This window comes from Phalacrocorax aristotelis, chromosome 7 (assembly GCF_949628215.1).
Source record: "Phalacrocorax aristotelis chromosome 7, bGulAri2.1, whole genome shotgun sequence".
Lineage (NCBI taxonomy): Eukaryota > Metazoa > Chordata > Aves > Suliformes > Phalacrocoracidae > Phalacrocorax > Phalacrocorax aristotelis.
The window spans coordinates 55,621,141-55,646,311 of NC_134282.1; the positions used below are offsets into that span (position 1 = coordinate 55,621,141).

The 25,171-nt window shown below is 43.7% G+C and overlaps 1 protein-coding gene across 10 annotated transcripts in view; it reads left to right on the plus strand.

The window, feature by feature from the left end:
• TP53BP1 (tumor protein p53 binding protein 1) overlaps positions 1 to 25,171 on the plus strand; it is a 56,253-nt gene that overhangs the window by 14,191 nt on the left and 16,891 nt on the right. The window contains exons 1-12 of one of the 10 annotated variants that reach the window (XM_075100937.1): positions 7,172 to 7,239; positions 10,922 to 11,050; positions 11,130 to 11,199; positions 11,269 to 11,356; positions 11,667 to 11,737; positions 12,392 to 12,550; positions 13,021 to 13,102; positions 14,015 to 14,160; positions 15,411 to 15,534; positions 15,875 to 15,966; positions 16,816 to 17,018; positions 18,067 to 19,312. In XM_075100937.1, coding sequence (XP_074957038.1) covers positions 11,274 to 11,356; positions 11,667 to 11,737; positions 12,392 to 12,550; positions 13,021 to 13,102; positions 14,015 to 14,160; positions 15,411 to 15,534; positions 15,875 to 15,966; positions 16,816 to 17,018; positions 18,067 to 19,312 — 2,206 coding nt within the window. In that variant the 5' untranslated portion in view covers positions 7,172 to 7,239; positions 10,922 to 11,050; positions 11,130 to 11,199; positions 11,269 to 11,273. Of the gene's footprint in view, positions 1 to 7,171; positions 7,240 to 10,744; positions 11,051 to 11,129; positions 11,357 to 11,666; positions 11,738 to 12,391; positions 12,551 to 13,020; positions 13,103 to 14,014; positions 14,161 to 15,410; positions 15,535 to 15,874; positions 15,967 to 16,815; positions 17,019 to 18,066; positions 19,313 to 20,965; positions 21,085 to 25,171 lie in introns of those variants that run through there. The other 9 variants (XM_075100935.1, XM_075100936.1, XM_075100934.1 and 6 more) reach the window with 9 other exon arrangements.

The window sequence follows — 25,171 nt, forward strand, 5'->3', positions numbered from 1 at the left end:
TTGTAAAACAAGAGTCGAGTCAGCAATAATCTGCAGCATTTCCTAAACCAGTATCAGGTTCTGCCCCCTGCAGTCTGCAAGATTTCCACAGAGGTGAGCTACACGTTGGGAGGTTTGATGGGGAGATAAACCAGTGTCCTGCCTGGTTTTGTTCCTTAGTACCCGCCAAGCCTACGGTGAGGACACAGTTGAAACCTCAGAAGGTTCAGACAGTCAGTATTTTGGCAAGCATATGTGAATCTATAGTGTCATAAGACTCTGACAGAAGATAATCAGGAAAAAAGCCAACCACAGAAAGGGAGAAAAATCCAGAATAATAATCTTTGCAGACTACAACTGATGTTACTAGCTTACAGAGTTTTCTGAAACTGAGATCTTTAATGAAAAGGTTGCGCAGCAGGTCTTCTGTGGTGACACCACTGACTGTGGTCTTTACGAAATAAATCTTACAAACAGAGAGAAATAGTGCATCAAAATGGTTAATTTCTTTCTGTGTGTTGTAACTTGCACAACAGCATTAATTTAGTTTGTACCAAGGGATTGCACTGAACCAAGTAAATATGTTAATAAAGCAATAAACGTGCAAATAAACACCAACGCACAATAAATTCCGTTGTGAAAGTAGGATTGTAGATCATGGAGGGAAAACATGATGAAAAAAAATGAAGATGAAAGACACTTAGAGATTTCCATACCAGCTGGTAGAAGTGCCTTGTGTTCTCAGGTGATTCAGTCGTAATACTTGCTGCTTATTTTTGATGTGGTAGCTTTCCAGAGCTGCAGCTTTTGACTGCAGTGCAGAGAGGCTCCTCCAGCTGGCTTTCTGCCAAGGAGAAAAGAAACAGGAGACGTGCAAACCGGAGTGAAAGCTTAAAAAGAATATCCAAGCATGGTTCTGTACCACAGAGACTAGAACCTCCAGAGAAGACCATTTACAATTAAGAGATGGGTTTTTATGATGCAGTCCATTTGTGTTCTTCTAGTGTACCATCAAAAGATAGAATTATATTTCTGTTGCTTTCTGATGTGCATCAGTGCTGGCTGTGGTCACAGTAGAATTGGGGCGGCTTGAGTCCCAGTGTGCGTGCACTGCATAAGGCAGCAAAATGAGGGATTTCCAGCCTACTAAGTTCCTCCTTTTCCCTGTAAATTCACACTCTGGATCCACAAAACACATCTGTATAGGAATTATGGTGTAAGTTTCTGCCTTCATGCTGCAACATGCAGCAGTAGCTGGCACCCCCACGAAATATCAAAAGCCGAGTGGGCTGCTTACAAATATTATAGGTCCTGACAAACATCACAGAATGAGAGGTGGCAAAAGCAGATAAAAGGATTACCTCTGAACAGTGAAAGATGATGAATCACAGGTAAATGACCATTATAAAAATTGATTTAGAAAGTAGGCTTAAAATAGTGTAAAAAGGATCTTCATAATATCACGAGAAGAACAATCTACACAAGTGCAGTTTCTCAGTGCTTTTGCCTGGAAGGGTGACTTCCTGTCCTCCCCAGTTAACAATGTCCACATGAATAAAAGTACTTCTGGGAACCAGAGATCTGTGGCAGCATCTGAATGGGGATAATGCCTTTAACTGAGGTAAAATGTAATGCCATTTTGGCTGTGACATTTCTAAGATGCAGCGAAAAATAGGTGACTGCCTAAAGGGACTTTGTCCTTTGTTCAGGCCTTTACCTCTCCCGTGGTGAACACAGCTACCCTTACACAGAGCAGAAGAACCTGACTTAGATAATGCTTCTATGTAGAGATGGAGCCGTGTGGTCATTTATACTGTCACTTCCAGGACGGGTTGTAAGATACAGAAAGAGAAACAGAGGGCTAAGCCGGTCAGGTTAACCAAACCACTTATATTTTTCCTTCTTTTTAACCCCATGGATGATTTGTCACAGTAGTACTGCAATTCCTCCCACTTTTGTCCCACAGAAGGTGTTGCAAGATACTGAATGTCTCCTGTGCAATGTAGAACAACTGCAGCTCTGATCAAGACTAGGATTTAAGTGCCTATGAAAATATCATGTACTTCATTGTGTCATTTCCAGTGATCCAGAGCTTTAAAATTAAAATAGATGTTTATTTTAAGAAAGGTACTAATTTGTACTGATGCAGCAATCCCTCTTTGAAGCCAAGGTAGTTTTTAATCGATTAAATATGTAATACAAAGTGGCCAGAATTCTTACCTTTTTGTCTTGTCGTTCCTCATAACTAAAAACAGTTGAAATAATGTAGCTGAAACAGTCGGGCAAAGCACAAGCATAAAAAATGAGCAAAAATTGAATATTACTAAGATTTTTTTTTTCAGACTGAACTGTACGGGTTGCCAGCAGCCTCACAGAGCAGTGCAAAGAAACTATAACACTACGCTTCCCACCGTAACTATGTATATGTCTTTCACAACTTCCTTTGCTTAGTAAAGCCATGCAGTGATTTTAAGATTTCTCCAAAAGAAGGTGCAAAGAAACTATACGATCTTGGCTTACAGTGAAATAGCTAAATCGCAGTATTACATGGAGCATTTTGTGTTACTGAATACGTCAGGAGTATTCCAAGGAAGTGATATGCAGGTTAATAAGTATAATGTATGCTTAAGAAGGTAGTTAATTTTCTGTGGCAATCTTAGCCATGTAATGCTCACATGATTAAATATCTGTCCTTTTTGTTGTTGTTGTTGTATTCATATGGTGAACACTTCTTTGTGGTCAGTCCTTCTCAAATTAAGAATATAGATACATTGCAATAATGGCAAGGGCCTTTGCCTGAAGGTTACAGAAGAGCAATAAATGGCATTGTCATTCATGGTTGATGCTACTCCCATTGTATATCTTTCAGTGTTCTACTACTCCTGGAGCACACAGCCTCTGAACACCTGTTAAGTGATCAAATAAATGACACATCTTGTATGTTGGCACTGAAATTCAACAGCAATGAAAGACTAAGTAAATCGACTTTAAAATTATTATAAAAATATCTAACTAAAAGTTTGACAAAGAGGTGTACGTAGATATAAGAAATAGGGTTTAAGAACACAGTAAGTACAAAAATGCTGTTTCACTTATCCTCTGGGACTGATTTAGAGGTTTGCCTGTCCTGCAGGGTTTGGCATTACCGGACCTAAGGAAGCAGTTTCAGGTCTGCTGCCTAAGGAGTTTGTGACATCACAAGTACATCAGGAGAAGAAGAGACCTCCACTTTCGGTTCTCAAAAGGTAACACAAGCAAATTCATTGTTTAAAGGTATTTATCCCACAGCTCGCAGTAATGTCTCTAACAACCTGCAGTTGTGTGTCCATCTGCACACTATTATTTAAAGCTATCCTAGCTTTCCTTTAATGTTTGATTGAAACATAGTCTCAGTTATCCATCCATTACTCCTGGGTCAGCTTAGCGGAGCTTTAGGAAGTGTTTTCTCAGCATCCAGAGTTTATCCTTCTGAAAGAAATGCACACCAATGTCAGCAGAGCAGCCTCTAGGAGCCGCCGTGTAATTGTTTGCACACTACCATGTTGTGAAAATGATTTAACATTACTGGGTCTGTGAATGAGAGCTGGACAATGCTCCAGACAATGTTCCAGACAGATATTGCATAAAACCGTAAGCCTTTTGAAGTCCAATAAAAACATACTGTTTAAGTGGCCTCTGTACCTTTGCCAGATAGAGACCCAACGGCTATAGAACCTGTCTGAATTTCCATGTTACCATGCCAACAAAAAATGAAGTACAGTACCTGATAAATAAATGTAATGTAAGGTTTAAAAAGTCTTCAAAAATTGTTATGCCTGGGTTTTTGCTTTCCCTTTTTTAATTCTGCTGCTGATTCCCTCTCTTGTCCCAGCTGTCTCTCATGCTTTCTTCAAAACAGGAATTACAGGAATTACAGCCTTTGCAGATATTAATTAATTAATTAATTCATTCATTCATTCATTCATTCTCTTTTCACTCTGTCCATGTTAAAGCTAATGGTCAAAGTTCCAGTTAGTTTGTGCCTGCTAGAAATTATTCTGGTAACTTCATCAGAGCATTACTTCTTACACTGGCAAAATCAAAAAGGTATTTATTTTAAAACAGAGAGACTGTTGAGATTAGGTTGCAAGGGATACAGAAATAACACAGACAATTCTCCCAAGGTGTTTCTGGTTTAGGGAAAAGTTGTATTCTTACCAGTCTGAGTTATGGGTTATACAGCAATTATGGAAGAACTGAATGACCTTGAAGACTACAGAAGTTAAAACAGGATGAAATTTAATAGTGCAGAGAGTAAGGTTGTGTATTTGGTGACTGAGAATAAGAATTTCTGTTACCAGTTAGGCACAAATGAACTGAAAGCAATTGAGGAGGTTGAAGCCCTCCTAGGTATTTTAGTTGCTCAAAAGCCAACTGACTTTACAGCATGAAAAAACCACAGTTTGTCCATTCCAGGGTGAATCAGATTACATATTTCCAGCAGAAATCAGAAAGTGCTAATGTCAGCAGGCAGTGCTGGTCCCGTCTAGAATACCTCAAACAGGTCTGGTCACACATGTTGGAGGAATTAAAACATGAAGAGTGTGGACAAGGGCCACTAAGGTGAGAGAGGATAAAGTAAGGTGTGAAGTGCTAAGAAAGGTGCTAAGGAGAAACTATTTCACATGGCAGTGATAGGTTAGCGGTTGGACTTGATGATCTTAAGGGTCTTTTCCAACTTAACAATTCTTAATGCTATTCTATCGCTAGTGACTTGGGAGCAGAGACCAGCCCCCCCTCACTCCAGCCCCTCTCAGGCAGTTGCAGAGAGCAATAAGGTCTCCCCACAGCCTCCTCTTCTCCAGTCTGAACAATCCCACTGCCCTCCATCCATCTACTAGGCAGGCAACCTTGTTGCAAAAGAATACCAAGTTAGTAAGGCATGCTTTTCCCTTCAGGAACCCGTGTTAGCTTTGACCAATGACTGCATTGTCTTTCAAGTGATTTTCAGTAACTCCCAGAATAATCTTCTCCATAATTTTACCAGGCACCAAAGTGAGACTGACAGGCCTGTAATTACCAGGGTCTTCTTTCTTGCCCTTCTTGAAAATTGGAATAATATTTACTAGCTTCCAGTTGACTGAGACCCCTCCAGATTCTCAAGACCATTGAGAAGTAACTGAGAAAGGTCTTGCAATAACACAGGCAAACTCCTTCAATACGCTGGGATGAATCACTTCCAGCCCCATAGACTTACATGCATTCAGCTGCAGCAGCAAATCCCATACATGTTCCAAGTCAACTGGGAGCTTATCAATCCCCCAGGGACAAATCTCCAACCCAGGGCTTTGAGCATCCCAGGGCCCATCATTGGTGTCAAAGAAAACAGGTGAAGAAGGCATTAAATGTCTCTGCTTTATCTTCATCCCTATTTGTGAGATAAGCAACTTCACCAAGTAACAGAACAATGCTTTCTTTGTCTTCCTTTTGCTGTTAGCATACTTTTAAAAGCCTTTTTTGTTACCCACCACAGTACCGACTGGCTTCAACTGCAACTGAGCTTTGGCCTTATTTTCTCCCTACAGTGGTGCACAGCATTTCTGTAGTCCTTCGGGATAGCCTGACTTTGCTTCCAATGTCCACACGCTTTCTTTTTCTTCCTAAGTTAGGAGGAGCTTTCTAGCCACTACACCAGTCAAGTTCTGGAAGACTCTCTCTGGTGGCCAGACACATACTAAGTGTGAAGGCAGTATTTAACGTATTTATGAGGTTTATATGGTAGGGATGCCTGTGGTGTTAAAAGCCTGGGCCTCCTGAAGGAGGAGATTCCTTTTAGTTATGTTTCCTAAACTTCTTTGTAACACTATCGATTTTGTAGCTCTGTAAAGTTCACCGTGTTTCACTCTTGGTTGTTTTCATCTGTGAGAGAGAAGCTATAATGTCCCTGACATGTCAAACTGGGAAAAAAATTTGAGGGTTAATCCTTATGCTTTGCATCTTTATGCTCATCTAATGAAACTATGCTAGGGGATGGTCTTCTTGGACACTATAATACCCACTGCTCTTTAAGCCAGTAATTCAACAGTTTACTAATATTTCCTGAACCAAACATCTTTAGAAAAGGATGTCAGTAACTTACAAGTTACATGGCCAAAGTCAATTACGCTACAGAAACTAGACATCTGAAGACGCAACTGAATTACAAAAGTGCTTAAATAAGTGTTAACAGTGAAGAAGCTCTAAAATGTGTTACCAGTTTTTGGTTTACATTAGCCATCTTTTTTTCTGGAGTTGCATACTAGAACAAAACTTCCTAATCTTTTTGCAGCCAAACCACATCTAAGAAACTGCTATTTGTTAAAAAACAGAGAGCTGTGAAGGAACATGAACATGCTATAATGTCACAAATGAGCCATCACTTGGTGAATGACATTACTACGTTAAAAACAAAAGCCAAGCTAATCATTCTTAATTAACGCGCTACCAGCTCTGTGACACGGTCCTGAAGGAAGGTGAGAACTGCAACAGCTTGCAGGAACTCCTCAGCAACACACTGTGGAGACGGTGTCAAGGCCTTTGGTCACACCCCAGGCAACGACCCAGGATGCTGCTGTGCCTCAGGACGCCCTCCGGAGCCTTGGAGGGCTGCACAAGGTCCGTACCGGCACTTACAGGGGCCACGCCTGTGAGCACGCCCAGACCCCTTAGTCCTGCTTGGGCTCTCAAGCCTCAGGCAGCCTCATGACAGAAATGCAGAGTTTGGCCCTTCTCTTGCCTTCGGCAGATAAGGAAGATGCGGTGCCGTGTCGGCGGGGGGCGGGGGGGGGCGGCACTGCTGGTGCTCCTGGAAGAGGGGCGCTGCCGTTCGCCGTGGTGCCGCGCCAGCAGTGCCAGCCCAGCCGGCCGGCCGTCCCGCGCGCTCGGCCACAGCCCGCCACGGGCCGGGGCGCGGGCCGAGCCCCCGTCCCTCCCTTGGAGGCGTCGGGGTGGGCCTCGCCCCCCCGGGGACCGGGGGCCGGGCGGGCCTCCGCCCGCCGCCGAGCTCCGGCCTGCCCCGCAGCCCTGCCCGGCTCCCCCTCCACCTCGGAGCCGCCGCGGACGCCGCCTCGCCGCTGTCCCCGGCCGGGCGCGGTGCGGACGGCGGGCGGGGTGCGTCCTGTTGCCGCCCGCCTGATGTCAGCGGGGCGGGCGCGGCCGGGGGCGGCGGCGTGGCTGGAGCGCCTCTGCCTCCGCCCGAAGCGGCGGTGCTGGCCCTGCTCGCCGGCTCCCGGCTGAGACCAGGTAAAGCGGGACGGGGCGGGGCGGCGCCGCGGCTTTCCCCTATCCGTCGCCTCCGCTCGGCGGAGACCGGCCCGGGAAGCGGCCGGGGCAGTTCCGCCTGGCCGCAGGGCACGGGCGGGCCAGCCCCGCGGCGGGGCCTTGGGGACACTGCGGCGCCGCGGGGGCCCGGCCAGCCCCTCGCCCGGCCTCGCCGCTGCGGGCCGGGGCGCCGCGCAGGGCCCGTCCGGGGAGCTGCGGCGGCGGTTCGGCGGCGACGCCGGGGCGCGCTGCGGCACGGCCGCCTGCCCGGTGCGGCGGAGCGGGGCTGCGGCCGCAGGCGGCGGGGCAGGAGCACCGGAGCACGGCCGCTGGGCCGCGGCGCGGCTGCGGCGCGCTCTGCCCGGGCGCCCCGGCGGGGCAGGCCGCAGGATCCGGCCGGGCCGCCGGGGGTGGCCCCGGCATTCAGCTGCATTCCTCGTCGTGAGGATGGGGGCTGCTGGCTCGCTCTAAGCAGCAGAGTTTGTTCCCGCATCAGTAGAGCAGAGGATAACGCATACAGAAATTCACCGGGTAGTTTTCAGATGTGTCTCCCATGTAAATAATAATAATTGTAATAATACAGTACAATACTTAAACCTAGATTTTCCAAGTCAAGCAGCATCCTTACTCCTGTAGTAACTTTATCTTGTTAGGTATCTTAGTTCAGCTGTCTAATTCCCACTTGAAATCAGGGTCTGGAATGTGGTGCTTTTCCTATGAATACTGTCCCGTTTTGAAGATGCGGCCTGTGGCTGCACTGAGTTACAGAGGAATGGATTCACAGTGGAAGAAATGAGAATGAGTACTCAAGAGTCCTGTTTCTTGGTATCCCATCCTAATTAGTAGACTATGTTGGAAAGGCATATGCAGAACAAAATAAACTATAGCTTTGACCATTGCAAATTCTGTAAGATAAAAGAAATTCAGAAAAAGTACTGTGAATATGAAAAATCAGACAGCCTTCATACCTTTGTTCGTGGAAAGTCTGGTGCTCGACATGTTTCCTTGGAGGGGAAAGGAAGCAAAGATTAATTTTGCTCTTTTATCCTCTTTCTTAGGTAAAGGCCATACCCTATTTGTAATTTATGAGGAGACTCGGAAAAAAAGCAGTCTGCAAACTGAGGGGGAGGGTATTTGGATCAAAGATTTATATATTATAAAGAAAGCACGCTGCTTTTTTCATAGCATAAAAAAGATTGGGGAAAAAAACATTACAAGTACAACATAAAAAATGTGCAGTCAGCTTTAAGATTCACACACAGATTTGGCATTTACTATTTTGACTACCTGGACTGAGCTCTCAGTTTTGTCCTACCCAGGTTCATGTAAAAGTATTGAACTGCAGAAAAATGAGTCTGGAAGGGAACCCTGGAGCTGATCTACTCTGACTTTCTGCTTCAGACCTAGATCAACTCTACTTGTTGGTTACTACTTTCAAAAAAAAAAAAGTCTGAAATGTTAGAGACTGAATAACCTTCAGAGCTTCATTAGCCTTACTTTAAAAAAGTTTTTGCTTATTTCTGCTTTGTTGTTGTGGTTTAACCCCAGCCAGCAACTAAGCCCCACATGTCTGCTTGCTCACTGCCCTGGTGGGATGGGCGAAAGAATTGGAAGAGTAGAGGTGAGAAAACTCATAGGCTGAGATAAAGACAGTTTAACAGGTAAAGCAAAAGCTGAGCACACAAGCAAAGCAAAACAAGGAATTCGTTCCCTCCTTCCCACAGGCAGGCAGGTGTGCAGCCATCTCCAGGGAAGCAGGGCTCCAGCACACATAAAGGTTACTTGGGAAGACAAACGCCATCACTCTGAACATCCCCCCCTTGGTCCTTCTTCCCCCAGCTTTATATACCAAGCTTGACGTCATACGGTATGGAATATCCCGTTGGTCAGTTGGGGTCAGCTGACCAGCTGATGTTTAATATTCTATTGATAAGAAAAGGAGCTTATTCCTACACGCTAAAGGGGGAGACAAGTAGCAAGCTTGGAAACCCACCAGTAAGTCCAGCAAGGATCAGTGAAGGAGTACCATAAACTTGCTTAAAAAACCATTAGGGCTTCTGCTATAGTTGTGCTTGGAAGACAGCTTTACTTTCTGTTTTGAAAAAAAATTATTTAATTTTGAGAGTAAGCATAAAGGAAGACCATTTGAAATGCTTTCATTGTGATGGAAGCAGAATTCTGCTTGAAGGGAACTGAAAAACTGCAAGAGCCTGGTCTAAAACTTCTGAGGCACTTGAGGACGATAGACTGCCAACTGTCCTGTCACGATCCCAGTCTCCTTCTCAGTTCCTTGGGATGAAGTATCTTGTGAACATGAAACCTGGCTTCTCCAGGCGGCTCGCAAAACCCTGTGAACAACTTCATCTTTCAAAAGAAGGATTCAGTAATCGTAGGCCTTGTGGTGGTCTTTGGCATTGGGGCAAATTTCAGACAATATTCGAAGCTGTATGTATTTTTGAAACTAGAATGGCAGGAAAACCTTCAATTAATACAGCTTAATATGTGCTGAAGGACCCTCTTCTGGGAACGGAACAACTAACCACGAAAGCATCCCTCCTGTGTGGGAATTGTTAATATTTATAACCTATTTAATGTTCTTAAGTGCATGTGCAAACTTGGATTTCACATTACACACAGAACTCGTTAAAACAAACTCATACAGCGTTTCACTAGGTACAACCTTTTGTCTATAACTTCACATACTAACAGTTTCATCCAGGCCAGGTATCATGCTTTCATTCTTCTGCATTTGTGGTTATACAACAGGTTTCAAAATAAAATATATAGAATTCACGTCTATAAAATGCAGAGAGGTGCGGAAGTAAAAAAGAGAACGTGCAAAAGCAGATTTAAATTAGTCTATTCAAACTCAGTAGTTTTTAGGCAAAAAGTTTAATGTTGAAAGACGACAATACTGTCACAGTTTGTGCTCAGGGCTTTTTCAGTAACTGCTGTTTATTGGTACAAACAAGGGAAATTAATCAGATTTCGCTTTCCTGCGATACCCAAACATTCACACACCCACACGCGATTGCGGCCGTGCGGGGCGAGCAGTACCCGGCTCGACGCCAGCGCCAGGGGCTGCGCTGTCCGGCTGCTGGAAGGAGGTCGGTAGGCGCCGCGCTGCCAGCCCCGGGCAGGCCTCCCGCGCCAGTCGGGAAGCGCCTGTACCGGCCCGCGGGCGAGCCCCGCCGCAGAGGCGCGCCCCGAGGTCCCGGGACGGAGCGCCGGGCACTGCTTTCTCCCTCCCCGGCCTCGCGGGGCGGCCTCGCGGGCACCTCCCTTCGCTGAGGGGAGGGGGGGGGCGGGGCAGCTCCAAACCCGCCGCCGTTACCGCCCCCTGGGCCGCACTCCCGGTGCCGAGCCCGGTCCCGCCCACGGCGCCCTCCCTGGGCGGCGAGGCCCCGGCCCTCCCCGCGCAGCGCGGGACCCGCTGGGCGGTGCCCGGGCCGGCGTCTCCCTGGTAACGGCGCCGGCGGCGCGGGGTGGGCGGGTCGCGAGCCGCCAATCGGCGCGCTGCAAGATGGCGGCGGCGGGAAGCGAGGCGCCGTTCGGCGGGCGGGCGGCGTAGGGCTGCGGCTGGGCCCTGCCGCGCGTTCCGCCTCCCGCGGCGCCCTGCATGGAGCGCGGCGGCAGCCAGCTGGACCCTGGCTTCTCGCAGCAGGACACGCCCCGCCTGATCGTGGAGGACTCGCAGCCCGAGGGCGCAGGCGCGGAGGAGGACGCGGAGCAGGCCTGCCTCGGCGTGCTGGCCCGCCGACTGCCGGCCCGGTGGAGTCCGAGCCCCGTGCTGGTGAGTTCCCGGCGCGGGGACGGCCCGGCTCGGCCCAGCCCAGCTCTACTCTGACGCGGCCCGTGCGTCTGTCTTGCAGGAGATCGTCTCCGGTCCTGCTGGCAGCCGGGCACCCGCGGGTGGCGGGGCAGTCCGGGAGCGACCCGCAGGTAAGAGCTGTGCGCGGCGCCGCGGCGTGCCGGGGGGCCGCAACTGCGCTAACGGCGCTGTACTTGCAGAGCCGATGGAGAGCCCAGACCGTGCGGACGCCGCCGGCCCGCAGGACCGCGTCGCCGAGGAGGTACCGCCGCCCGGCGGGGAGAGCAGGTGCGTGGGCCGGGCCGCGGCGCCGCCGCCATCCCGTGGCAAGGCGCGTCGGCTCTCGACTGCCTCTCCTTGGCCTCGGGGTCGCGCGCCGAGAGCAGGCTTCAAATACGGGCCTGGTGCTCGGTGCGGCCGCGCCAGGCCCGGCCCCGCCTCGGTGGCACAGCCCGCGGCGGGACGCGCCGTTCGGGGGGCTTGGGAGCGCCTGGTCAGGCGCTGCAGCTGCGAAGCAGCCCCTCAGAACGTGAGTGGTCTGTAAGGGGGCAGCCTGCAAGAAACCCCGAAGCGATGTGCGTGAGTCTTTCTGTTGCAGTGCCCTTGAAAAGGCTGGAGAAAGAGGCGAAGGTGATGTTGGGGACTGTACTGCTTCACCGTGCGTGGAAGGTAACTTCTCCGTTTCGGGTCTCTTGGGGCTGTGAATCTGATCAACCCTCTATGTGGTTTTTCAGTCCAGCTGTCTCACTTGTCTCGCTAGGGGTAGTTGTGCTGGTAATAATGGGTCAGAATTTGGCATCTTTTTCTGGAAGTTGATCTGTATGCTTTGAAAAGTTGATCTGTGTGGTGTTTGGAAAAAAAGTGGTGATGTCATATCATGGTTAACAAGGATCTTTGAGACGGGAAGTGGCTTAGGAGAGGCATAGATGTATCGTGACCATTAAGATATGGAGCCTTTTTATGGCAAAGGCTCCTGGCATAATGGTTGCTGTCACCAAAGGACTCTCAGGCTCAGGCAGTGTATTATCAGGATTGTTTTCTCATCATGGAATCCAAATCTGCTGCAGTACCTGATGGCGTTACATAAGACCTTGCTGATTAATGCTGGTTTCTGAGTTAATGGCCACCGTCCCTGTTCTGTTACCATATTTTTAGTTAGTACAGCTGAGATCAGAGTCTGTTAGTTTGCTCAGAGTTTCAGCAGTTGCCTAAATACTTCTCTTGTTAAAGGCTGTATCTTTTGCCCTTGTAACATCATAGATGGCTCTTTGATTTTTTTTTTTGGTGTATATATATATTTTAGTGATGGATGTTTGATGTTAGATACAGGCATGTCACAGCTGCATTTTGGAGCTCTAGAGCTCTCACAGAGCCAGGACTTTGAGAGTGACTTCGTGCCCAGTGAAGGAGATGCTAGGCATCAGTTTCACCTTGGATCTGCTGACCCTTCTTCCAGACTTGTGAAGGACGATACTAAAGATGGTATGTGAAAATGGTCTTTTCTTGCTCTGTCGATTCTCTCTGGTTTCTTTAAATTATGGATGCTTTGTTTCTTTGACAGGAAATACAGTATTAGTAGTTTTCAGAAATGAGCTCACAGCTCATTGGTAGGTGAAAAGAGTTTTGCCTTCTCTTTCCTTTGGGCTAGTTCATTTGTTTTCTTGTAGCTGTCCAAGTGCTGTCGCTGATTCTTGCACCTCTCTTTCCTAATTTGTTTTCAGAATATTAAGACAATCTGATATTGAATTCCCTGCCTGGTAAAAACCTCATTCTGTCCTTTCTTGTTGTTGTTATCATTCATTGCTAGTTCAAGATTTTTTTTTTTTTTTTTTTCCCAAATAAAGCTTGTCTTGATATTTGTGTAATATATCGAACTACACTTTCTTCTCTTTGCATAGTAATCCAGGTGACCTGAGTAAGAAATATTTTCTTTTTTCCCTCTCTCTTGATAGAACTGCGTGGGGACAGCATGGAAACCGTCTCCAGCACAGAAGCACATACAGCTTTGGAAGGCCAGCCAGACAAGTCTGAAAGGTAAAACAGTCCATGTTCTTTGTAGGTATCTTGCTGACGTTCTGGAAGTTGACTTCTGTCTTTTTTACTAGATTTTTAGATGTAGGAGGGTTCAGGCTTCAAGGCAAAAGAGAAAAGTGAAGGGAAAGATGAAGTACTGATGAGACCTTTTTGCAGCAGTGCTGACTAAGGAGTGCTTTTGCCATTCCTAGCGGAGAAAAGAGGTGGTGTCAAACTCTTGTGCACAAAGATATTAAAAGGTTTATTTTTAATGGGGAAGTGCACTGGATAATAAAATAATCAATAATTTCCTTAACTGGAATACATTAAAAGTAATAATTCAGTTTAAGTTACAGAGTTATTTCAAAGTTACTTAATCACTGCAGCATGTGCTTTGGCCTCACAGGAGAAATCTAGAGGCTTAAGTGGTAGCTGTTCCAGGATGCTTTTGAGTATTTGCTGTTGTAACCTTTATAGTTCTAATTATTTTTAAATGTGAAATTTCAGTCTGTTGAATATTATCTATATATCTTTTATGCCAAATGAAATAATACTTAGCTCATCTTGTATTGTCATATTCTGCCACAAATAATGTTAAAAAGGAGGTGAAACAAAATTCCTAGATCCAATTCCTAGAACAATCTGCATGCCATTTAAGCATCACTTAAAGTGGTAGAAAACTTAGAAAACAATTCTGAAAACGTAACTTGTCAAGGATGAACATGTTATTTTGTCAGGAGAGAGATGTCAGTCTTCCTCTCCTTTCTCTTCTCTCTTTCCCCCCGCCCTCTCCCCCCCGTTTCCCCCTCCCCCCCCCCCCGGTATACACAAGTGAACACCTTTTATCTGTGCTGATAAACTTTCTTTACAATGTTGCGGTATTACTTCATACTTTTAATATCTCAGGTCAGTGACTGTGTCTTGCACTTCCAGAAGTCTGCAGGAAGCAGAAGAGCATACCAGGAAACAAATGCCTGTCTGTGACCCCACTAGAACTGAGAAATCCCTTGATTCTGGTCACGAGGAGTCAGATATCTTGTCAACTCAGGAAGAGATGTTTACTGAGAATAATGCAACAGGTAACAACAGACAAGCAGAACCAAAATGTTCATCCCAGAGATCGTTATAATCATTGTCCCTACTTGGTCTTTTTAGGCATGTAGTGTTTTAGGCTGCAGGGTGCTGTGAGTATTTTTTCACATAACTTCTTCTAAAATTGAGAACACTCTAGAAACGGAAGACCACAACCTCTTGCTGTACTATGGAGCCATGTCTAAATGTCACTTCTTGTTAGACAGTTACACTGGCTTGTTAAATACATTCAATTTCCTTTCTTTCTGTGCCCCTTGAAGAACAAAACCAAAAAAACCCTCCTTTCACCCTTTTCTGAAACTGGCCATAATAATGCTCACCCTTTGGAGTGGCATGCAACGTAAAGCGTGGGCAAGTAGTGTAGGCAAGTGTTGTAGAATTACTTATGCTGAGTAACTTTGGCAAAACATTCCTTACTCCTCTGAATTGGCCTTCCTGTTTTAGTTAGGACAGGATTCTGCCATCAAAATCTTCGTACTACAATTTTGATCAGTCTTATTTGTCATCTAGGTTAATGTTCCTTCCCTGTAAGAGAAGAGATTACATGAAATAGGATCAGGAGCAAGGTCATCGCTTTGTCTTGCTAGGAGGATGCCTAGGTCTGGTTTTGGTATCCACAACTAAAAGGCTAACAAAGAAACAGAAGGGTTCCTAACAATCTTAATAGTGAAAGGCCTAGAAAATAAAGTTTTGAAAGGGAGTTTTGTCACAGTTCATAAAGCATGAGCTAAATGAAGTCTTACTTTATGCTTTTTGTTTAGTTTTAACTTGCGCACAACTGTGTCTGTACTAGTATGGCCTTGTGCTTGAACCCTCTGCGTCCAGAAGGTTCAATAACAACCTCCTACTCGTACTGAGTTAGTGGTCAATGCAAGGTGTCTTTTCTTTTAAGAACCTTGCCTGTATTTGCATTCTAGTGCTGGATCAAATGTGCTGATATTGGAGCCATTGGGGATTTTTCTCTTAGAATTCTGAAGTAGGAAGACTTGTACAGTCTGGCCTGATAAAAATCTCTTCCATAGGTACAAACTTATCTTTTTCATCCTAACTATATTATGCTGTTTCACATACTGAACTTTCATGTGCAGTCCTTCTCTAAGTCTGTGTGAAAATCAGCTTGTCCTTGCCTACCTGAGAAGTAACTGTGCAGCAGTGTGAATATCATTCCTCAGAAATTTCGCATCACTTGGTTATCGGCAAAATTTCTAATCTTATTTCCTTTTGTTCAAAAACACAGCAGGGAGTGGCTGTCCAATAACCAGGGTGGAAGAGGGAAGTTCTCTGGCGTGTACCCCTGCCCGCAGTCTCCAACTCCTGCAGCTCTCTGGACAGGTGTCCCTTGTACAGGAGAGTCATTCAACGTAAGCAAAAATCCCCCAAACTATTGCAATAGCTTAACTGCAATTAGTGCATTTCCACTACTCTTTTCTTTATTCAAGGACTTGTGCTTGATTTTAAGCAATCAATGTTTTAATTTAGCACTATGAGAGGAGCATGGCTTTCTTTTGCGATGAAATGAACTGCTGATGCCCATGTTGTCAATAGCCATTTCTCCAAGTCTCTTGCTAGTGAACACCTGATGCTGTCCTTTTATGAGAAGACTCCTATTGTGACAAGCTGGAGCTAGATTTGGGAAGAAGCTGATGCATTTTCTAGTGATGTGTGGTCGTCTTTTCCATGTTCCCTTTTCTTGGTCTGCAGTGTCTCTTCAGGCCTAGTTATTCCTCCTCCTGTTGCCTTTGGATCCAATGCTCTTGTCCCTAGCAGTCCAACTGAACAGGAGCAAGCAGAAGGTAAAATTTTCTGCATACTGGTGTGTGGTTGTGTTTCTGTGCTTTGTGGTTTTGTCTGAGCATGCAGCCTTTCAAAACCTGCAAAAATCATATCTGAAGAGTAAAGCAGGATTGAGAACACTAGAAGAAGTAGATGGAGATCTGTATTTGTGACTCAGATGCTGATGCGCTGTCGATATTTCCTGCATAATAAAATTAGTACCGTCAGCTAGCTCCCCTTCACTTGAAGGATGGGAAATAGTTCGTATGGGATACAGATTGCCGCTTGCAATTGTCCTCCTTTCTTACTTCTTGCTACAGGCAGGTATCTGTAGTAAGTATATACTCTTAGGGCAATAGAAAGGACAGAGGAGGACTGACTGCATCATAACACTTTACCTTGGCTGACTTGCACAATATTCTAAAAAGCTTTCGTATGTTCTACGTGTGTATTCTAGAATGCCGTGCCGAAGGAAGGATTATTCTGTATGATACCTTGATTCTTAAACATTTTCTGTAAGCACCCGTTCACCATGAGGGATAAGATATCCATCCATACAGACTTCAATATGATACAAAATCACCATTCCTTTCTGTGAGATTCCTGTCACAGAATGTGAAATGCTTTTAGAACAGATGTCTTGTTAGCTGGGGTCTGAATTCAGTTGCGTTTTAGGAAAGATACCCCTCCCCCCAAAAAAAAAAAAATAAAAAAAATTCACCTGGAGAGAAGATTTGAAGATTTTAGATTCACCCATTAAAGTGTGAGAAAGTTGCATATGCTGCTGAAGACAAGTCTTTAATAGAATGTTGGAAACTTTAGATACGATGCAAGACTTTGCTAGTAATGTATTTTCTGCTCTTTCAAAGCAGATGAACGGATGGATGTATTTATCCCTGCAGAAGGAGGAGACCTGACGCAGAAGCAGAGGGATATGCTAGAGGAGAAGACCATCTCATGTATCCCACCAGGACCTCCTGTCCTGCCACAGGCTTCAACTCCAGTGTCCCAGAGTGCCCCAACCTTCTTTCCTGGATCTTTACCTATACCATCGCAACCAGAGTTCTCTCATGTGAGGGTTCATGTAGATACCTTTTTCTGAGGTTTTTATATGGCTATTGCAGGTGATGTGTGCTTGAATCAGCCTCTGTGCTCCTGTGTTGAGTTTCCCTACTAAGCTGGTTTTCATGAGCTTCCCTGTTCCCACCAGTCACAGTTATATATTGCTCATACTGTGTGGCAGTTTATCCCACAGAGAAAATGTGGAGCAGCTTAAGAGGGCATAGTGAGTTACTGAACATAGCCTCTGTTGCCTTTTAATCTCTGCTAGAAATCTTTTTTTGTAGCTTTCTTTTCTTTCTCTCTTTGAAAGGCTGTTGCTTTATGATGCTGAACTGAGCATCCTGCGTCTCAAACTGTGTCATAAATTAGACTTCTATCAGGATAGACCTTAGCATCATTTGTCATGGAGACAGTGAAGCTGTTTTGTAATAAAGCATTTCTATTCTCCTACAAGGCTCAAATTAATTTACTGCATTTTTCAGGTTGCTTATTATCGGTTCTTTCCTTTATGGTTTTTGATTCTGGAAGTTATTACTGTTCAGAGGGATTTAACAGAAAGTTGGTGGCTTTATAGCTTAATATTGGAAATTTCATCAACTTAAGGCAGAAAAAGGTTGTACTAAAGACTTCAGTAGTCAAAGCAAGGTTTCTCCTCAGCTGAAAGCAGCTTTCATGCTAGTGAAATTGATTCTTCCAGAGAATCTTTCCAGAACTCTTGTTGTTTGATTAAAACTAGCTATTAATTTGCCATGCTTGACCTGTACTTCATGATCTGGTAGTGTGAGAGGTGAACCAAGCATTGTGTCTGATTTTGCCACAAAGGTACTAAAAAGTAATGAGTGGTAATATTTTTTCTCAGCAACAATGGAGCAATATATATATTGGGGGGGGGGAGCATATTTGGTGGTGGTTTTTAATTTTTTAAATTTTTTTTTAATTCCATAGTTTTGTGCTGAGCTTGCTTTGCTCCATAATCCAGTGTAGTGTTCTAGGAATAAGAAATAAACAGTCTTAATTGACGTGCCCTCATTCTCCGTGTCCTACTTTTTTCATTTTAGGATATCTTTGTTCCGACTCAGAGCCCAGAGAAGAAGCATGAAGGAGAAGAAAAAGCCGCTGCTTTAGCCCATTTATGCTTACCAGGAGATCTCTCTGCACCCACAGATGCTTTGTCTACAGGTGACTCTGTGTCACACCCTTCTGAGTCCTGTAAGCTGATGCTTTCTGCAAGTGAATGTAGCCAGCCCACAAATACAGAGGTCAGTTCAGGCTCTCTGAACACGAGCCAAGATAGCGAAAGCACGCAGGTAGAGATGATTTCTGAATGCAAGGCCTCAGACTCGAGACACTGTTCTGTGGCAAATGACAACATAAAACTGAGGCTGGATGCAGGTGATCAAGCGCTCTCTGAAAACTGTGAAAAAGCAAAAAAGGAGGATTTACAGACTGCAGGAAAACCTCTAATGCAGTTAGTTAGTGCAGATGTAGCAGGAGATGGGTCATTAGCCCCTACAGCTCATCAGGAGATCGAGTGTATTTCTGGAAGTCAGGCTGCTGCAGATCAGTCTAGTGCGCCTGCGATTTTGTCATACGCTCAGGGTAGAGAAGCGCAGTCTGACGATTATCCACTGGGAGAGACTTCCGAACCTGAAGCGGTTCCTGAGACTCAATGTGAAGAACAAGAAGAAAAACTGCAAGTAAAAGAGAAACAAATAAGTGAAGATGAGTCCCATGGTAACGTAATGCTTTCTCAGAGATTTATTCTTGAAAGAGAAGTACAGTGTCATGAAGATATGGAAGTGGAATTTGCTGATCGTTCTTGTAAACATAGCAAAAATTTGTCTGATCAGACCCAAGAATTAGAAAAGATTGTACCAGAAAGACAGGGAAAAGAAACATTAAAAGGTTGTACCTTTGGCACTGGAGAGACAAAAAACGTGGATAAACTGTCCTTTAAGGCTGCTTCGGAAAACATTCCAAAGCTCAATAAAGTTTTATCTAATTCTTCTGTAGGGGAGTTACCGGAACAGCACAACAATTTGTTTCCTAAGTTACAGAGTGATGTTCCATTGAAAGTGGCGTTGTGTGCCAAAAAACATCCTGGTGGTTCAGAACTAGGAGAGATAATGACACTGGGGAATCAGCCACCACCTCAGGAGAGAGTGGCTGACATGCTGGTGACTCAGCAGGAGAATCGGGTGCCAAAGCATACAGTCGATACTGTTACGACAAGGAATCTCGAACAAGAAGAGCAGATGCAGCCACAGGAGAAAGCAACTGCTAAATCCCCCAGTCCTTCCAGTGGTAAGTGAATTTAGATTAGTAGTTCACGGGTGTATATTTTGAATAACGTCGATAACAGCTGTGTGCAATGCTCAGTGTTTTCAGGGAGCACTGATCTTGGATGCATCTTCAACAGTGTCTTCCAAGCAACACTACAAGTTACTGTTGTTACATGCATGACATGCCTTCACTTTTTCCCCTTTGTCACACTACTGCAGGCAGAATGATAAGGTAATTCTTGTTCCTAACACTCTCTCACTGTTTTGTGGCGGAAATGCAAAGCAACTTTGAAAACTCAGAATGTTGTGACCTTGGCAATGCTCAGGGATTTTTGTAACTTTTTCTTTCCCCCACCAGAAGCAACAACAGTGGTGTCCTTGAAAGGAAAAGGGTGTGTGGTACTCTGTACCTTCTCTCTTGTAGGTCTCATTACCTTTTTTTTTTTTTTTTTTTTTTTAATTCCCAGAGGAGAATTTTCTTTGGGGGGGGGGTGTGTATAGAGCAGCTTTGAGCTAGAAACTAATACAGCAAATTTATCTTGAAATTATTTTAAAGCAGAATGGCTTTTCAGTTGTGTGTAAGCTGCAGCCTGGCAGGTATTGTCATGATGCATTGAAATCCCTTTAACATGTTGCTGTGTAGTTATACAAGAAATGTGGGATGCTATACTTGAGTTTTGTGGAGCATTTGCCTCTTAGTTGGCTTCATTTTAAAACATAGAGTTCTGTACTACTCAAATGAGAAAGGAATAGAAAACAAAATTTTACTAGAGCTTTGTCTTGAACTGTACACATTTTTGAGACCTAAGTAATCTTTTGTCAAGCTGCAGGATCGGGGAGTGAGAGAGAGTTTTCCCCCTGTTATGATGATGGTAGGTGTGACTTCCAGTCTCCTGAAGTTGGAACTTGTGGAAGTTGAGGGTCTGAAAACATTAGTTGTCAGTAGGTGATAATTGTCTTTACATCTCTTGAACAGATCAGTATGTTAGTAGAAGTTTATTTAACTCTTTTCAGTGATTTGCTACGTAGTTTGTGGTCTGTGAATTATCTAAGGCTTTCAGTTAGAGTACAAAGGAAGGTCAAGAGTGTTGTGTGGTGCTGTTAGAATTAAGTGAGATGGCTAGCAGAGAAGATGTTTGTGAACCATCTGATAGATTCAGATTGACCAGTCTGTGATTTTTGATTCGTGGAACCTATAAAGCTGTGGGCTAGACAGAATTTCTCTTACCACTCAAAACGGTATTGTTATGTAGCCCTATAGTATGTTCTGCAGAGCTTTGTTCAAGCGACAATGTTTTCTAGTGTTTTCTTTTGAGAAATTAGTGTAAGATACACTTAAAAAACATTTCCTAACACTCAGCCTTCTTTTTCCTTTACAAACTCAGTTGATAACCGGTCTGAATGATTTTCTATTCTTTGTCAGCGAGGGACATCGCTCTTATTTTCTCTGTCCCCTTTTTTTTTTTTTTGAGCGCTGTACATTTCTTCAAAACTTCTTCAAAACTTCTTTCATCAGTCTCACAAGTCCAATATTTTTTGTTACTGTTTTCTGAACTCCTTGTTTAATTTTTCCAGTTACGAACTGATCCTTACTGCTGTTTATGGCAGCTTTGGCTGTTTCTTCCTAAAAGCCTTTTGAGCTCATTCTTATATGGTTCCCTCCCCTTTTCTTCAGTTCTTGTGACCTTGAACGGTGCTGACTTCTGGAACATGTGATCCTGTTTGGAAAGGTCAAAATGGCAGATTTCAAAAAGGAGCAAGATGAAGAGCTTTCTTCTTTATGTCTGAACAGAAGTAGGTGAGATGAATTTGAAGTGCTAGACGGAGACTTGGATGAAAAGGAATTGAGTGTTATGTATGTTTTTAATACCAAATTTGCTGGCAAGTTTGAGAAAGATAACCATTTAATAGTATGAAACTGGCTGGTGCGAAGAAACTCAAGATACTAAAAAAATAGGCTGAAGGCAGTATCTTACGTTGTACGATAAGAATGACAGGTAGATATTGATGCCTGTAGAAATTAGATTACAGTGAGGTATGGAAAAGAGATTTGAATGCTTGTGCGGATCATCAGTTTTGGAGAGGCTTCCAGCAAAAGATAATAGCAGTTTTCAAGCCAGACTTTGTTACAAGTATCTGTCAACCTGTTTTAAAACAAAATAAAGCTCAAATGATTTTCAAGGAGTATGGATCCTTGTGGCCACAGCTTTTTAACATCACTGACATCTGAGAACAACTTCTGCAGTGGTTACTTTATTTTGAGCTAAATATATGTTTAGTCATGTAAAAATTCCCATGCTTTATAGGTTCTGGTATCTTCTCTGTTTAGATGTAAGAACTCTACTTTTCCAATAACAGAGTTGTATAAATTAATCTGTATTGTTGAGCACTGCTTAATATACTTGCTATGGCAGCAATTTAATTCATGTGACTTCTGCACCCATTCTTCTGAATGTGGTAGGACTAGCTAGATGTTTGGGAACTTTTTTGGTTTTGCATTCTTTAACATCCCATAACTAGCGACCATTACTTTGTTTCAGAATAATAGTAATAGCAAACTGCTGCCTTGTTGAGCATGGAATCGAGTATTTCAGTTGGCCAGAAATGCAATGATTTTTTTTTTTTTTTTTTTAAATTTAGTGCATTCTCTGGAAGTAGAGCCTTTGTTGGCTTAGGGAACTGGTGCTAGGCAAGTAACATGCTGGAAGCAACTCGATGGGTTGTTTTGTCAATGAAGACAGTAATGTTATCAATTTCAAATTTAAGTTCTTTTGTGGTGTTCAGATGTGTCTTAGCAACATCTCATCCAAAGTTTGAAGACTGCCTGTCTAATGATATTTACGGAAAGCTTTGAATATTGTTTGTAAGTGGTACAGTTGAACCATGCTGTAATTTCTCAAATTGGGAGGGGGGGGGACTTCAGTGACAGATTTTGGGGGCTGCACAAACAAGCTGAATCACCAGGGTTTGAGATACTCTGTGGACCAAGACGACCAGCTGCTTTGTTGCCATTTAACGGGCTTTTTGTTGTTGAGATCGGTATTTTCAGTCATTCCCATTCAGTGGCCTGCAATAAGTCAACAGGTCATTGTGCTTTTGTGATAACTCTGAACTAAAGACTGAAAATCATGGTCTCTCTGAATTGAGATACTACAACAGTCAGAATAACAGCTACGCTGCATCAGTCTTGGTCTACAAGTTCTCCTCATACTGAATAGCAGATGCATATGGATGAATATAAGGGCAAATATTCAGTGGGGAGATACTTCTTCAGAAGTCTTGCATCATCAAGAAAAGTATGGTTTAGGAACATGCTGAGTCTGATGTGATCTCTTTTTTTTTTTTTTTTTGATATCTTGGATAGGTGTGGTTTTCTCAGCTCTATTTCACCAGGTGTTAGTTTCATTTGATGCCCCTAATTCTGAAAACTTTAAAATCTGAGAACTTAAATTTTATGTAGAAACTTACACATGGCAAGAATGAAGGAACTTTATATTAGTATCAGAAAATCTATTTCCCTTCTATGAATTCTATTAGAGAAGTGCAAAGACTGCAGGAGCTCAAATGTTTGATAACATGAAGTTGGATGATGAAGTTTAGATACAGTGCTCTTAATTTCCTTTAACTGAAAGAGAAAAAAAAAAAGCTTTAGAAAATATATAGAAATATTTATAGAAAATAATGCTTTGAGGGGATCTGGTCAGGAAGTTCACAGGTGTTCTGCTCCCATTGCATTTTGTCATCTCAAATTAACTTGTCTGTGAACAAGTCCAGGGCTCTTGGTATGTCAGGTCTTCATGTTTCTTAAGACAATTGGCATGGTCAAGAGAACAGTAGCAGTCTTTGAACTGAAGAACGGTATAGGTCTTATTAAATAAAATATGTTTGGCATTACCCTGCTGAAATTATGATATAAGAAAGATCAGTAGCTGTAGTCACATAACAAGGCTGAATGTTAGGTTCCACCTCAGTATGGCCTTTCGCAGAGTTCACAGTGCAAAACTTCCCTTTTAAGAAAGTGTGAACAAAATTGTGGTGAACTTCAGGTAACATTTCCCTTGTTACATTGTACTTGAAATGTTTTTTCTTAGATAAATCTAAATGCAACTTAAAATCATCACACCTGGCTGCATTTACTTTCGAAAGAGAAAAACAAGCCACCGTTTGGAGAAAATGAACACGTGTTTTGCGCATTTGTATTAACGCTAAAGGGCTGGTTGGTGTTAGGAGAGAGTTGAGGCTTTTGAGATGTTCTGCCTGCTATCTTCAGACTGATGAAGCATGGTGGAAAAGTATGTAGAGTGATATTTGTTCTGTTACCATCGCTCAGTCCTTAAGGCATGAAGAGCTTTAGAGCATCCCTCTTAAACCAGCTTTGTTCTCATAGTAGTTACTTCCACCAGGAGTCTAATCCCTTATCAACACATTATGAAGCATACATCATCAGTAAGCACAAACTTTGGGTGAGGACAGAAGGATCTTGGAGAAGAGTCCAAGAAGCAGGAGTAGAAACTGGATAGTGAGGTTTGGGGGGGTGTCTCTTTGGTTTTTAAGTTGCCTTGAATAAGAGATTAACTGTTTAGTTACTCTACTAAAAATGCTCAAAGGCTAGAACATGGTAGAATATAGGGATACGGAAAAGAAATTCACCCACTGAAGTCTGTTTCTAGGACTCTATAGAGTTTATAGAAGTTGTGGTTTACTGTGAAATCTTTTTTGTGGATTGTACAATTTTGTACATACAAAACCTTATTCAGAAAGTTATCTTTTTACTGGTAATATAAAATAAAGAAGAAACAGATAAGCAGTCCGGTTAACATAGTTATGATAAAGCTTAAGCATACCAGGTTAAACAAAAAGTTAATATTTTTATTAAGATAATAGTGTTGTGTTGTCAAGCTCTTGAATCTTTTTAACATTGCCTCAGGCCTGGCTAGAGTGATGATTCTTAATCAGGAAGTCTTCTGGAAGTAAAGTTGTTTCTTATTTTCTAATGGGGTCCTTTTGATATATGACAGCTAGATATGAATTACCAATAGAGGAAAAATTTATCTAATCAAGCTTTTGTCCTGTCTGTTAAATAATTGTGCTAGTCTGTTAAGCACACAGCTAAGAAAGGGCTTTTTGAAAGAGAAAGCAAGAATTCTTAAATAGAAGACAAGGCACAGGGTTCTTTGGGCTGGTGTTTTTTTTTTTTGTGGTGTTTTTTTTTTTCTTCTTTCTTTTTTAAATTTTTTTTCTCCCCTCCCTTCCACATGTACAGAAAACAGAGTGGCCATCTGCTACTACTAGCCTTCTCTCTAGACCTGCATGTGGCTGAGAGCTACAGTGGATATGCCACATCCCTTGTAGAGGTGATGGATAGGAGAGAAGAACTAGAGCAGAGGGAGCTGCACTTGAGCTGCCTGAGAGCTGCAGGCTGGCCATCTGTGTAGTCATAGTGCACAGGAGGCATCACAGTATGCAGGAAAGGAGGCGGGACTTACCTTTTCATCTAGAAGAGGAGATGATGATAGCTCTGCTTCACTTAGTCTGATGCAAAGTTGGGAGGTTCCTTTGTCTCCTTCCATTATGAGGGTGCAATTTTGTGCTATGCTGGTAGTTGCCATCTGTACTGTGCTAGAAACATCCAGCTCTCCCTTTGAATGTGTTACCCAAGCCAAACTTGACAGGGACAAAGTGGGTCAAAGAAAGACCCCATCTTTTGATGCTGAAAGGTGAAAGGAAATGTTATAGGATGATGGTCTTAAGGACACGAGAAAAGTTTGTGTGGAGAATTAACCTTTTTCGTTGTTAAAACAGTTGATGCATTTATGTGAAAGCAATTAAGCCTTCAGGCATATGCATTTTTTTCAGGTCTTGTGAGTGTAAAAGCTTGTTT